We start from the raw sequence: 14810 nt of genomic DNA on the forward strand, positions 1-14810 counted from the left end.
CAGCAACGGTACCCAGAATGACTACGGCTCCCAGGAGACAGGAACCCACCGGGGCAACGGCCCCTTCTCTCCCGGCCGTTTCTCGCCCTTCTTGGCGCTCCGCCGTCTCAACGGCTCACCCGCTTCGCTGGAGCGAATGGGGAGAGAAAGCGAAACGGCGGCCACGCCTTCTCCCCCCGAGCGTGACGTCAGCGGAGGTTTTAAAGGGGAAAACGCTCTTGGCGCGCGGCCCCTCCGCAGCGCGAGGACGGCGCGCGTCCCCTTTAAGGTTGCCGCGGTGACGGCCCGCCGAGTGAGAGCGAGGCTCATTGACGTCAGGCGGGTGGCGATTGGAGGAGGGCGCGGGGTTTCCGGTGGGAGAGATTGCTGAGGAGGAGGAGGAGGAGGAGGAAGAGAGGAGGCCGCGGCCAGTCGGGACAGGGGAGGGGGGTGAGGAGAGGCCCAGGCCGGCAGCTGCGCTCGGACTCCGCGGTAAGTCCCGGCTGGGCCCCGCGTCCCGGCGGGTGGAGGGGAGGCGGCGAGAGGGCGAGCGAGGCGCCCGCCTGAGGAGACGCGGGGCGTCGAGGGAGGCGGCGGCGGAGGCCTCCGGCAAGGGCTGAGGAAATCGCTGTGAGGAGAAAGAACGTTACGGGCGCCGGGGGGGGGGGGGCGATCTGAGGGGGTCCCGGAGAGATGCCTCAGGGCGGCTGAGGGCGGCGGGTGCAGCGCAGGGCCTCGCGGTGGGCCTGTCAGGGGAGGGGCGGAGGGGGAGCGCGGAGGATGCCGGCGGGGAGGGATGGCGAGGCCGGGCCGGCGGGGAGGAGGCGGCGGGGCGAAGCTCCCCTGCTGCGAGGAGCCCCGAGCCTCGCCTCTGCTCTGGGGACGGCAAACGGCGCCTGGCTCGGGCCGCTGGCAAAGGGCCTGTAAGAACCAGTCGCTCGGAGGGAGGCCTCCCGAGGAGGCAGAAGCGGGGTGGGGGGTGAGTGGGCACTACGGGGTTGGCTTGGCGAGACGCTGGATCTGCTGCATCCGTATTAGAGAGACAGAAGTGGAGCCAGAGCAACTCCTTTAAACTAATTTTGTGGCAGGGTAGGAGCTTTCGTGAGCCACAGCTCGCTTCTTCAGATACAAAGAGTCCAGTAGCACCTCTAAGACTAACAAAATTCGTGGTAGGGTATGAGGTTAGTTGAGCCACAGCTCGCTTCTTCAGATACGAAACGTCCAGTAGCACCTATAAGACTGACAACATTTGTGTCAGGATATGAGCTTACGTGAGCTGCAGCTCGCTTCTTCAGATACGAAGAGTGCAGTAGCACCTCTAAGACTAACAAAACTTGTGGTCGGGTAGGAGCTTTCGTGAGCTGCAGCTCACTTCTTCAGATAACCACAAATTTTGTGTCTTAGAGGTGCTACTGCACTCTTGCTGGTGTCTGCTGCTACAGACAGACTAACATGGCTATCCATCTATCTACCCATTGATCTACCGCCTTTAAACTAAGCTTCTGATCCTAGGCTTTTGTTTATGTTGCATGCAGCGTTTCTTGTCTTCACAGGAGAAAGTTTTTCCTCCAGACATGCATAGCTCTTAATTAAATGAATGTTTCTTCATCTTAATAAAAGCAGTTCTACCTTCTAAGTAGCCCAGAACTGCTGAACTCTCGAACAGTTGTTTACTTATCTGGGGGAAATGAACCACAGCTTAATTGAGCTGCCTTCTAGCATAACGAAGGTTACTTAGTCCTTTTATGGAAGCTGCAGAAAGGTAACTTGAATGACAGCTATGATAAGTGATTCAGGACTGCTCCAAGTTATGGCTGTCGTCTTGAAATACAAAGGTGGTGAGTGCATTACTTATACTTGTAGTATAAGTAGTTAGGATCCTTCACTGTAGCAATTTAGAATTTTTAAGCTGTTTTGATGATATTTGCTTATTACTGTCAAGGTGTTGTTAATTGATTTGCTGTTGCAAACTCTTACGCAAAAGAGGTAGGGTCGTTTTAGGCAAATCAGTTTTCCTCCTGTGAGAAAGGTGATCCCCCTCTCATCATTGTAGTAGTGTCGGAGTCTCTGCTAGTGCGTTCAGAGAAGTGACTTGAAGATGTCTTTTTTATATCGTGAATACCGACACCTTGTTACCAAATTGTCATTCCCAGTTTGTGAGGGAATCTAGCTGCAAATCCAGAGCAGTGTACAGAGGTGACATTTTGAGTGACCTTTGAGGCTTTATTTTTCTTTAACTAAGTTTTGTGTTAGACAGAACTCAGCTTACTTTGAAGTGCCAGAAGCATGCTGTCTGTCTGTTACTTTGCAGTTGTGTTTGAGCTCTGTTGCCTGATGCTGTCTATCAACAGCGTGACGCTTTTTCCGTAGACTAATTTGCAGGCTGCTATGGAGCTGCAGAATTACTTTTGAACAGTTAATTAAGGCATTTATGATTGACCTTCATTATGCAAGTTGTCAAAACAAAAAGGGTAACTGTAGAACTTCTAAGGCATCCTAATGTAAATGCCACATATGCTTGTGTTTGTTGTTTGACTAGAAACAGGTGTACCATAATTTTTAGACTCTTTGCAAGGGTTATAGTTAACAAGAATGCGGTGTGTGTGGAGTTGTGGCAATGCAGCATTATCTTTAGTCCTTTTATAATCCTCAGCAACAGAAATCAGAGGCACAAGTTTGTTATCACAAGTATATTGCCATGTGTGCAGTGTCTCTAAATCTGTCACTTAGGAAGGCAAGTATTAATAGGTCAGTAACACTTGGGAGTGTGTTATTCACTTTCTTACTTCCTTCTTGAAAGGTGATACTGGGATCAACACCCTCTCCTTGAAATTCTGTGCATACCTGTAGTTGCTGTTATTTCCTCTTCAAGTAAGTGTTGAGTAGTTGCCTTGCTTCTAATTTTGGAGAATACTGTTTTTAATGTGTGTTGAATGACTAATTTGTATAGAACTTTAGTTTTGTAACCTATGTATGAAGAAAATTATTTATTGTTTTTGTTATTGAATTGTAACATTTTTCTATGGTTAAAATTCTGCCCAGGAGCTGGATTTAATTTTTTTTGTTGCTTTAATACATTATGTTGCTGTAGTATGTGGTTTTGAGTGCAGCTGGTGATATTCCTGAGAGAGCCACATATAGATCTTTTTGTTATGCTTTCTTCAAGTACTTCTGGCTCAGAGAGCATGCACATGAACAACGTATCTTCAGTTTGGCAGCAAATGGTTCCATTATTGTTTTTTTTATAATATATTTTTATTAGGTTTTTTAAAAAAAATGCTTCCGTTATTGTTAATTAGTTATCCCTGTAGATACATTAATGGCTGGTTGCTTACAGCATTAATGTGCAACGGCAACACGGCACGGCATCTTTCGGAGTACTTCAATTATGTCTTCCTTTCAGATAACCATGGCGGCTTCTGCCAGCTCCACTAGCGAAGAGGAGCGTAGCCTTCGTGAATGTGAGCACTATGTCCAAAAGCATAACATCCAGCCCCTCCTGAAGGATTGCATCGTCCAGCTATGTACAGTGCGACCTGAGAGACCTATGGGATTCCTCCGGGAATACTTTGAAAGACTGGAGAAGGTAAAAATAAGCTTGGGAGCGGGAGAAATGGCCGACCCTTTTACAGCCTCTCTCAAAATAACTTAAACTGAATGTTGTTTTTGGCCTAAAGTAACCAGCATTTGAACTGTTTAAAAAAGTAGTGTGCAAAAAGCTTTTTCTTAATTTAGTTCATAGAAAACATCTGTGCAGTAATGAGTTTATAAATGGTAAAAAAAAAAAATTAACAGTGCAAAAGGGCTTCCAGGAAACTAGAGTCACCTCTGAATATAAGATGTAAAACGTTGGCTTGCACATGTGGCCAAATTACCTCTTTGTGCTTCTTTGAGAGATTTTGATGTACAATAAATGAATGTTATAGCCCGTAATATATTAGCAGGATAGTCCTTTTTCATCAGCTGTGGTAGAGGTTTCAAATCCTGTAAGAAACGACTACCCAAACGAAAGCAGCACTATAGCCAGAAGTTGGAAAGAAGTCGAGAAGGATTGTGTCCCTGGCAGGAAAACAGGAGAGGCTGCAAAGTCCCATGAGCAGGGTGGAGTGCCTTCTGAGTCTTGGTGCTGCACTTTGCCATTGTGGCCTAGAGATGTTCAGATAAATTTTTTGCTGCAATTAAGGGTGATAATATAATGATTTTTTATCTTTAAATAGAACATAAACTTTTCAATAACTCAGTTTTTGCCTTACACAGTTGGAAAGCTTTCTGGATTTAGACTCTTGTGTATACTTTATAAAGTAAAGCGATGATACTGTTGCACTTAAGGCCTCATAATGATATATTTGGTCTAATAAATGGAGGAAGAAGCCGTAATTCAGTAAAGCTATCTCTTCTGCAGCCAGAAAACTTTGTACCTCTAGCTCACATTTCAGAATGTATAAGCCCTTTGACTGTGTCATTTCTATACAGTTTTGCTGTCAAAAGAGATGGGCAATCTCAAGTGCAAGTACTCTTGTGGATGCTCCTTGTAAACTGTGGGAGGGCAAGAAGTTGGGGGGCCTGGGCTAGGTAAGTACTGAGCAGGAGAGAAATCAAGTACTTTCATCCCTTGACATTCCAAGCACTAGGGTTCAGTAGTTGGTTTTCAAACCTGTTTAACTACTAGGACTCTTAGTGGCATTAAATCTGAAGTTCTCTGGCATCAAGTCTCAGTGTGCATTGGCAGTGAGAAAGTGAGGGGGGAAATATCAGTAGTTGAGCATTTTTTATCAAATCTGTTAAGACTACTCCAAATGGAACTTTAGCATAAACAGCAGAGTATGATGGCCATGTTTCTGTTTATATATAGACTTGGAATTTTTTTTTCCAGTAAAGCTTCACACTTCAAAAAAGTTAACTGCTATATAGAAACATAAACTGAAGTTTTGAGTGGGTGACTGAAGTGATCCATTAGGGAACACTTCCAAGTTTTCAGCGCAGTTCTGATTTATCAATTCATACATATATTAACAAACAAAAGGTCTATAATGTATTTAAGGTCAATACAAATTTATAGCATCTGATTGTAGTTTCATCGGTTATGTCCCAACAATGTTATGGTATTTTCCTTATTTTTTTTCTAAAAAGTAAGGGGCAGGACTAAAATAGTGGAACAGGACTGACTTTCTATTAGTTTAATAGAGAGCCAGTTTGGTGTAGTGGTTAAGAGCACAGGGCTCTAATCTGGAGAGCCGGGTTTGATTCTCCACTCCTCCACTTGAAGCCAGCTGGGTGACCTTGGGCGAGTCACAGTTCTCTGGAGCTCTCTCAGCCCCACCCACCTCACAGGGTGACTGTTGTGGGGTAATAATAACACTTTGTAAACCGCTCTGAGTGGGCATTAAGTTGTCCTGAAGGGCAGTATATAAATCGAATGTTATTATTATATTATTATTAAGTGTACAGGTTTGCCAACAGTTTTGATTGTACGATATTCCTTTGGAGGACACTTGGCAACCACATAGCAGAAGAGGGGTTGTTAATCCAGTAATTTTTGGTGACTGATAAAGACAACAAGAAAGGGGAGAAAAAACAACCACCCAGCAAACGTAGGGTAACCAAAGAGGGTGGGACAAAAGAAAGATAAAGTGTAACTAAGAATGTAAGAGAATTGTTTAAAAATACCAGTATTTAATTTAATTTATCAATTAAAAATACATAAATTAGATTTTAAAACATCCACAACATGGTTCACCATATAAGTATTAAAACCATGTGTGTGTGTGTGTGTATATAATACACACAGTAAAATCACCTGTGTACAGGTATCTTAGCACATTTAATCTCCATATATACATAACCAAAAACAGGTTGCATTTTGGCCCAAGGGCCTTCCTCAGTCTCATAAACAGCACTCCATCAATATAATTAATAAATCAAAGTGCGTGACCCAGCATGAAATAGACAATAAGATGTAATATAAAACAATGAGTAAATTCATTGAAATCATCCCATGGAACAGCATAAAATACAATGAGAGCATTTGCCCATAAATTTTCTATAACCTGGTCAAAAATATACAGATTCAAGATGGAGTATTTCAGTTTATGAGACATATATAGCACTGAGAGAGGCCGTTGGGCTGAAATACATCTAGTTTTTGGCTGTGCAGATAGACCACCAAAAATATTTTTCCCTCTTGTACTTTGACTGCTATGTCACAAACAACTTTTACCATCACTACATCAATATTCTTTGGAAAGTGAAAAGGTCAGTAACAGTCATACCATGGCAGCTGACATGACTTTAAGGCAAATCATAGGACCAATATTTAGCTATTCTGACTGTCAGTGCAAATTGTAATAATACATATATTCTTTCATAGGGCTCAGTATTGAAAGAATGTGTACTTTCTTATATATAAGAAGCATTCTATTCAGATTCTAATTGTATATTCTCATTTTCAGTTCAGCCTGTATGAATGTATACGAGAGCACATAATTGCTATTAAAACTAGCAGCCTAGCCAGCTTTGCATTCTCATTTGAACCAAATGTCAAACTATGCAGGTTCTTTAAACAAGGCAAGTGATTGTGTGCGTTTTGCTTACAGATGGCACTAGATTCTTAAAAACTAGTTCTGTAAGCTTAATCTGCGTAATCAGTGAATCAAAACTTCAGAAGACCAGTAGAGGTCTGTTTTAATAGGTAGGGCTGATACATGGTTTTTAGACTTTGGATGGTAGTTTTTATTGTTCAAACTGCAACGTATCTTGCAAATCTTCAGATGCCTTAATTTATTTTGCAAACTTCCATTAATTTAATCACACAGGCTTGAGTTATCTGGTCAGCCTGCTTCAAACACTCCTGTCAAGACCGTTTGGATGCATTTTTTTTCAGTAAGAGCAAAATTACACCTTGATCTTCAGGTACCATGCTAGCTTAAACTCCTAAACATGAATTAGATGTGTTCTGTGTTGCTCTTATGAATAAATAAAATGAGACATTCTGTAGCATTATTAAGTAAACAAATGACCTGATGGAATACCTTTTAGTTTTTTGTATAGATTTCAAAATATTGCATCCTTAAGTAATAAAATGGGGTCAAACAAATATTAGCATGATTCTAATAAACTGTTAAACTGATGCTCTGCTAACCATTGTTTTCAGAGCTCTTGGAAGGCTACACTTTTTTTTTTACTGTGGTGTTTTCCACCATATGGGTTATGCTAAGTACTAAATCTGTACTCACCTTTTAGGGGTTCCGTGATCAGCTAGGCTTCAGAAAGTCTTCGCATTTACAAACATCTCTTTTCATTTCTGATAAAAGGCAAAATGGTGATGTAGTGCAGTTGTACCTGACAAGATGAATACTGTGGAAATGTAGGCAAAACATGCTAGCTAAAAAGAGAGTCCCTGTGACTTTGTAAAGCAAAAAAGATAGTGTAAGTGAGTGAAGTACAGTGATGCACAGATAAACAGGGTCTCCCTGATTTGGGTTTGGCATACCAGCTTCCATGCTTGCTGGAGAATTTAGAAACAGAGAGGGTTTCCCTCATATTATGCCAAAGCAGGCAGATGCAGAGAGCCTCTTGGGCTGTTTTTTTTTTGTGCCCGTTTCAGAGTTCAGCAGCACATGAAAAACTTCTCTAACTGAAATTGTAATGGGGGTACTGAGCAGGGTCCTTTGTGTTAGTTACAAAGAACAAGTAAAGTGGTTTTTACTCAAAAGATATGGAAACATGCAACAGGTTGTGCATAATTCACTGTAGTTACATTCTATTAGGCTGCAAATGGTTGGGCAGGATGATAAATGGAAACAATTTCTTCCCTTCTACCACTATAACTGAAAGTTGTAAATCTGGTATGTGTGTGCTGTGCCTGCCGTTACAAGCCTCTTCCCTGAACACATTCCTGAACTTATTCTATCAAGAGAATCTGCCTCTGTCTCAGATCAGGAATGTTAGGGAATAATTTCCTGTAGCTGTGCTTTTATTTCAGGCTTAATTTTAGTTTAACTGTGACTTCTTCGGGAATGTCCTACAGACCTATCTTTTTCTGTAGTTATACTTTGGAAACTCAAGCAAGCAGGTCTGGTTGAAGCAAACTCTGAATTGAAACTGTTATGACATTTGGATAACTTGTGCTAAATTAGGTAATGAAGCTTTACAATGGTATAGTGAGGTCTTAAATCACTCCCTGGCAGCTGTGGGCAGTTTGTTGAAAGTGAACAAGTTGAAACTGAACCCACAACACTGACGCTGGTTGGGAAGGTGGAGATCTTGAAGGGCATTGTGATTCCCACTTCTGATGGGGTTCAACTGACTCTTGCAGACTAGGTTAAGAGCCTGAGTGTTATATTGGATCCATTGCTGCTGCTAGAGGAGCAGCTTAATGCAGTTGCAAAAGAGATGCCTTCTACAAACTCAGTCTAGCCTGGAAGATGACCTCTGACCTTCACATGGCAGGTCTGGCCACCTGGATCCACAGCTTGGTAACATTGTACTGCATGCTACATAAGTCTCCCCACAAAGTCAACTCAGAGACTTAGTTGGTGTAGAACGTTGCACCTCAAATATTATCAAGACCTAAGTGGAACATGAATATTAATCCCATTCTGCAGTAGCTCCACTGGTTACCTATCAGCTTACTGGGCTCAATTCAAGGTTTTGGCTATGACATACAAAGCCTTTCATGGCCTTGGCCCCTCGTATCTAAGGCAGCATTGCTCATCTGAACAGGGCCTTCTGGAAGCTCCATCCTGCAAATAGGCAAAATCGACAGCTGTCCATACATATGCATTCTCTGTAAAATTTCACAAGCATTAGCTTTTGCATGCCATGGACCTCTGACACATTCTGTACAATTTTTACCATTTTTACTCTACCTCCTGACAGAGAGATAAAGACTCAGAGATCACTGCTCCTACTTGTATCTGAGGAAGGGCACTTTGACTCTTCAAAGCTTATACCCGTGTTGGGGTCTTTAAGGTGCCACTGGACTCAAATCCTGCAGACCAAGATGGCTACCTACCTGAAAATTCCTTTACCTATGTGCATGCGTGTGTGTGAATGTACACACACACACACACACACACACACACAGTGCACATACTGGCAAATAATAGATGTCCTGCAACTAACAGAGAGGTAAAATCCCTGAAAAGCCTATTCCACTACAAAGTGGAATAGTACTACAATATTATTTCTTGATTTTTTTAGGTAAGAAGCTTCTCGAACCCCCTGTTTTAGACTGATTAATCAGCTCTTATTTGGAAATAACTCCCAAATTCTCGGAAGTGTGATGAGGTCCCTTGGTACTCATCTATATCTTCAGAGTATAAACAGCAGCGCCCTCTCCACCCTTTGTCCTAGTCTTTGGAGTTGCCTGTCATGCAACCTAGAAGGCAGGGGTGATCCTCAGGTGATTTATCACTTCATTATGTGTGTATACTTTTGATGTAATTAAAATATAATAAACTTGATTCTGGGCTCTGTAACTGCTCTAGCATAGGAATTCATCCCAATGTGGCTGTAACATCTTTGGGGAGAGTAGTAGGTTGGCTTAGCTTCGTTTAAGATTGAATATACAAATGGGAGACGTTAAATCAATTCATGCTTTGAACATTGAACTTAACTCATTCAGAACAAGACACAAGTTGCACATGCCGTGCATTAATTCATAGATTCAACTTGAACAATCAGTCTGTCTCTTGAATGAAGCTTACAAGCTTACAAGAAGGAAAATCTCCTTGCAAACTCTGATAAACAGTGACCACTTTATCACAAGCTGATAATGCTTATGCATGTTGGTTGTTCTATTATTACCTTATGCTTAGTTTCCAGGGAGGATTTTTGTGTTTTTTGTTGATATACAGTGACTAAAAAGACCTGGGCTCCAGTGCTCATTTAGGATTAGCTCATGTTGTAAAGTTTTTGAAATATATACCTAAAATGTGTATGTATGTGGAAGTAGTGTTGTAGATGGTCATTTGTCAAAAAGCCTGGATTGGCTGCAACTAGATACTAAGTTTAGACAGTAGCAAGTCTGATTTTGTTGCCAGGTAATGAGTTGAATTGCCCTTAACTGTGAAGCTTAGAGGATGGGTTTGCATGTCAGTCTTGAAGCCTGGTCTGTCTCTCAGAATTCCTTGGGGTATGGATGTGTGTGTTTCCTTTTTAAAATGTCTTTTTTTCTTGGACATCAAGTTTGAGGAAGAGTTCTGTGTAACCTAAGCACTTGCATATTGGATCTTGAGCACTAGTTCCAAGTAAGTGTGTATGATCCAGGTCCGGGAATTGGCAAAAAGCTGGATTTATGCCAATCTGGCATAATCTGGCTATGGCAGTTCCCCAGGATGAGCCCTGGATCAGAACCGGCACCTGGATTCACAAGGCCAGCTTTTCCAGCTGTAGGCAGCTACAACAGAGGTACGCAGACCAGCAGCTGTGAGGGCAGTGGCGCAAATTGAGCCAAACTCCATGCTGCTGCAAGAGAGTGATGCAAGTTTGGCTGGTTGCGGGAGGAGGCAGAAGGCAGAGTGAATTCCTATACCATTCTACCCCTCCCCGCCCAGTTCCAAAAGAGCCTCTTCAACCTGCCACTGCTGGCTGCCTTTTAAACTCCACAGCTCGGCAAGTCGCTCCCTTGCCTCAGTATAAGGATTCTCTGGTTGACATTGGGATTCTCTAGTTAGACAACAATAAGCTTGCAAGGAAATATGGTGAACCAGAGAATCCCAAGCCAGGGGAGGAGGGGGCAGCTGCAGAGCTCAAAAAGGCTTAGAAATATTTCCTCTGTAAGATGCAATGGAGAGTGGCCGGGGGCAGCTTATCAGAGTCCCATAGAATTGGACCCCAGGGTCCAATCCTCTTGAAATTTGGGGCGGGGTCTTTAGTGGACAGTCAGGTGTAAGTTCCCTGTAAATTAATGGATTTTGCTTGAAAAATGACCCCTCTCTGCCCCTGGATAGTTTTCTCTTTTATTCCCCATAGGGAATAATGGTTGGATAAATTAATGATTCTCTACCTGGGTTATGGAGTCTGACCTGGATTTCAGGGATACTGAAATTTTTAAATGTCCCCCAAACCTATAACTGGATCTCCTGGATTTGCTTAAAAAACCCCAATCTCCTGGACATTATTTACTATATTCCCCTGATTTTTTTTTTTATCTCTGAAACCCGGATCTGGATTACCTGGACTTTTTTTTTTTTTTTGGTGCACATAACTTCCAAGCAGAAGTTACACCTTACTGGCCCTTGAGAATTTTGTTCAGAAGCCTACTTGGTTTTCAGCATGGCTGCAAATGTGCCTGTGTAATTATTTTCACCAAAGAATAAATATGAACAAACACAGCCCTGAGCAAAAATCCTGGGTTTGTTTATTCAAATCCTCTACAACTTTTTAAAGAGGAGTTTGCTGGTTGCCAATATGGAAGAATCCGAAAATTGAACTTGATGAAAACTCCATTGCACACCATTTCAGAATTAGTCTGTTCCTGGGAAGAATATTTGTATTTCCATGTTTCTATCTTAAATTAGAATAGTAAGGGGGAAGGGCTGTCTTCCTACTAGCTCCTTTTCCCCCCATTTTTGCTCCATGCATTGCTTAACAATTTTCTTTCTACAGGAAGAAACAAAACAGTTCATGAGTCAGCAGAAGGCAGGCTCTCGTACTGACTCACGTGAAGATGAGATTTCACCGCCACCACCAATGAATCCAGTTGTAAAGGGTCGCAGAAGGCGAGGTGCCATCAGTGCAGAAGTTTACACAGAAGAGGATGCTGCCTCCTATGTTAGAAAGGTACTGTATCCAGCCATTTGAAAAATGTTCAGTTTCTTCTGTGTCTAGCCAAAATTAGGAAAGTGAAATCAAGCTTTTCTCTTGATGTGTTGCAGTAATGCATGCCTAACTTGACAGGAATCTCCTACATAAGTCTGGATCGCTGCTTAGTCAGCAAAGGAGTGGGGATGTGGAGAAAGCATTTACAAGGAAAAGCTGGGCTGGAGGAAACAATACCTCCTTCCAGGGCTTTTTTTCTCTCAAGAGGGAAATGAGGGAGAGAAACATGGGATTCTTTGAAATAATATTATTTTCACATGCTAGGGACGTACATCAACTGTGAGACAGAACCCCCTACCCTGTGGGGTGTTGGGGGTGGTATTAAACAACATAGGAACTCCCCTGTAGGATCATACTTATTACAATAGTTGTGAACTCCATGGTAGTAAAGTCTGTGGTTCCTCCCTGTCCCTTTACTGATGAATCTCTTTTGAGACTGTTGAGAAATTCCTGGAGGTTTTTTTTGGGGGGGGGGTACTTGGGTAGGGGAGTGGCCTCAGCAGGGTACAGCGCTGTGGAGTCCACCAGTCAAAGCAGCCAAGTAATCTCTATGACCTGGAGATCAGTTGTAATTCCGGGAGATCTCCAGCCACCACATGGAGTCTGGCAACCCAGCATGGTGGATGAGGTGAAGAAACACTTTGGTCGCCTGGAACCAGGATCACCGGCTCGCCTTTCCTTCCCTCAGCCCTTTAGTGATAGGATTGTTAGATCTCCCAGAGTTACAACTGATCTCCAGGCCATAGAGATCTGTTCCCTTGGAAAAAATGGTTGCTTTGGAGGGAGAACTCTATGGAATTATATCATGCTGAGCATGCTTTCAGCTTGGGGCGGGTGCAATGGGCGCCCCAGCCTATCCACTGAGCGACTGCTGGGCCAAAAGCTGCAGCGCTTCCCCTTGGCCGTCTCAGTTCCTTCCCCGGCAGTGAGGTGCCCACCGGCTCCTGCACCGGGTATCAGTCGCTGCTCCTGAGTATGCCTGCAATCACAGTGCCCACAGGACTACATCTCCCAGCATACTCCTGGCCCAGCTGGCCTTCCAGCAAGTGGAAGCTAGCAGCCCTGCACGGTGTCCAATGAGGAGGCTGCGTCGAGGAGGGGGGTGCTGCATGGAGATCCAGCATGAGTGGCTGCTCAGGGAGGCTGGATCGTTACGAGGAATGGGTCTCCCTGATAGATTTGAGGGACTCGCCTCGGCTGCCCTGGGGAGGATATAGAGGCGGGACTAGAGAAATGTTGCGCCCCTCAGAATTTTGCGCCGAGGGAAGAGCTGCTGGAACGCTGTTCCACAGCATTCCGGTGGAAAAAATGTCCTGCCTCCTGTGGATCTGTGGTCTGTCCAATTAATGTAAATTATAACATCTCCACACACCAGATCCCTAGTAACACTTCTAGCTTGTATGTAATTTCAAGGAAATTTGACACTAGGAGAGTTATAAGCATGTTTAAACTCTTTGGGGATATATCAGTAAGATGGAGAGTAAAATACCCAGATGAGAGAAGCAGCAGTATTTAGCTGGTTCATGGAGTGGAGTCATCCTGGAATGGTAGAAATTTGATATTTATCATTAATAATTGTGTGAGAACTATTAGCTGTGTTGGTTTTCTGTATCCTAGTGACTGCATTTGTTTTCAATGATAATTTTAATGATAGTATTTGATACAGCATGGCCTGGATCATCAAAGGTATACCCTGGCTGGTCAGAGATTAAGGACAAGCCATTTTCTCCCTCTTGAGTCTCTTGTGAACAGTGTCTTATCTGGAAAAATATCTGACCATCTGTCAGTCTAGCAGCCCTGAGCTGGGGAGAGTAAAACTCAGGTTGGACAATTTCTGTCCTCTGTATTTGTTGTGAGAATGTAGATGTACTAGTAGGAACTGAAATCTTTTTTAAAAATTGGAAAGCTTTCCTTACCTTTCAGATAAATTGTAGTTTCAAAAAAGATGAAGTTTTCTACCTAGAGATAACATTGTGTGACAAGTGGAGACAAGGGGAACAACAATGAAAGCGAAATTCTGGCTTGCTGTTAGAAATTGTTTCACTTAAACAATTTTAAGTGAATATATGGGGAGAGACGGTATCTATGGGACCGTCTCTCCCCATATATTCCCCGGAGGACACTCTGGTCAGGGGACAAACAGCTGTTGGTGGTCCCTGGCCCCAAGAGGCTCACCTAGCCTTGACTAGAGCCAGGGCCTTTTCGGTCCTGGCTCCCACCTGGTGGAATGCTCTGTCTGCTGAAATCAGGGCCTGGCAGGACCTACTATCCTTCCGCCAGGCATATGGCTGAGGCTGGGCCTCTGCCGGCCTAAAAAGAGGGGTGTATAAAATCTTAACCCTCTTTGTGAAGGCTGTCCATCCTGTTTTAAATGTGTATGGATTTTATTGTATTTTAATATGTTTTTATTGTATTTTGTATTTTAATATGTTGTTATCCACCCTGAGCCCGCTCACGGGGAGGACGAATAGAAATTTGAAATAAATAAAATAAAGAAATTAAAGAAAATCTTTTTCTGTAGTCTTTAATCAAAGCTGCTTGGGTCTTTCCCATTCTACAGGTTATTCCAAAAGATTACAAAACTATGGCTGCTTTGGCCAAAGCTATTGAGAAGAATGTGCTCTTTGCTCATCTGGATGACAATGAAAGAAGGTAAGAAGTCTTCTCTTTGACTTCTTCCTGTATCTCTTAAATTAAGCCAAATGAAAATGTCGAACTTGATGGAATTTAGGAGGTAGTTTTCAACATATCATTCTGATCATTGGTTGTCTATGATCCTTGCTCTGATGTTCGATGTGTATATATAGCAACTTTTGAGAATGTGATTGCCCTGAGAAGCCCTTCCGATCCTCACTGCAGCAGCTTTAGGGTCAAGGAGTGGCAAGATGTCATGTGGGGCTGTGCCTGCACACTATGGGGATGCAGGATTAGTCCAAAGATATCTGTGAGCTGGGCAAGATGGGGTAGAAAGCTGGCTGTGTTGATGTATTTTACACTGCCTGTATGTG

At 43.0% G+C, this 14810-nt stretch overlaps 1 protein-coding gene across 1 annotated transcript in view; it reads left to right on the plus strand.

Moving 5' to 3' along the window:
* The first annotated feature begins 376 nt into the window (after nt 1-376).
* PRKAR1A (protein kinase cAMP-dependent type I regulatory subunit alpha) overlaps nt 377-14810 on the plus strand; it is a 35352-nt gene continuing 20918 nt past the window's right edge. Inside the window, exons 1-5 of the mRNA XM_054977331.1 lie at nt 377-471; nt 2780-2850; nt 3383-3565; nt 11590-11763; nt 14363-14454. Coding sequence (XP_054833306.1) covers nt 3389-3565; nt 11590-11763; nt 14363-14454 — 443 coding nt within the window. The 5' untranslated portion in view covers nt 377-471; nt 2780-2850; nt 3383-3388. The remainder of the gene's footprint in view (nt 472-2779; nt 2851-3382; nt 3566-11589; nt 11764-14362; nt 14455-14810) is intronic.

The sequence above is a fragment of the Eublepharis macularius genome, chromosome 4, assembly GCF_028583425.1.
Source record: "Eublepharis macularius isolate TG4126 chromosome 4, MPM_Emac_v1.0, whole genome shotgun sequence".
NCBI lineage: Eukaryota > Metazoa > Chordata > Lepidosauria > Squamata > Eublepharidae > Eublepharis > Eublepharis macularius.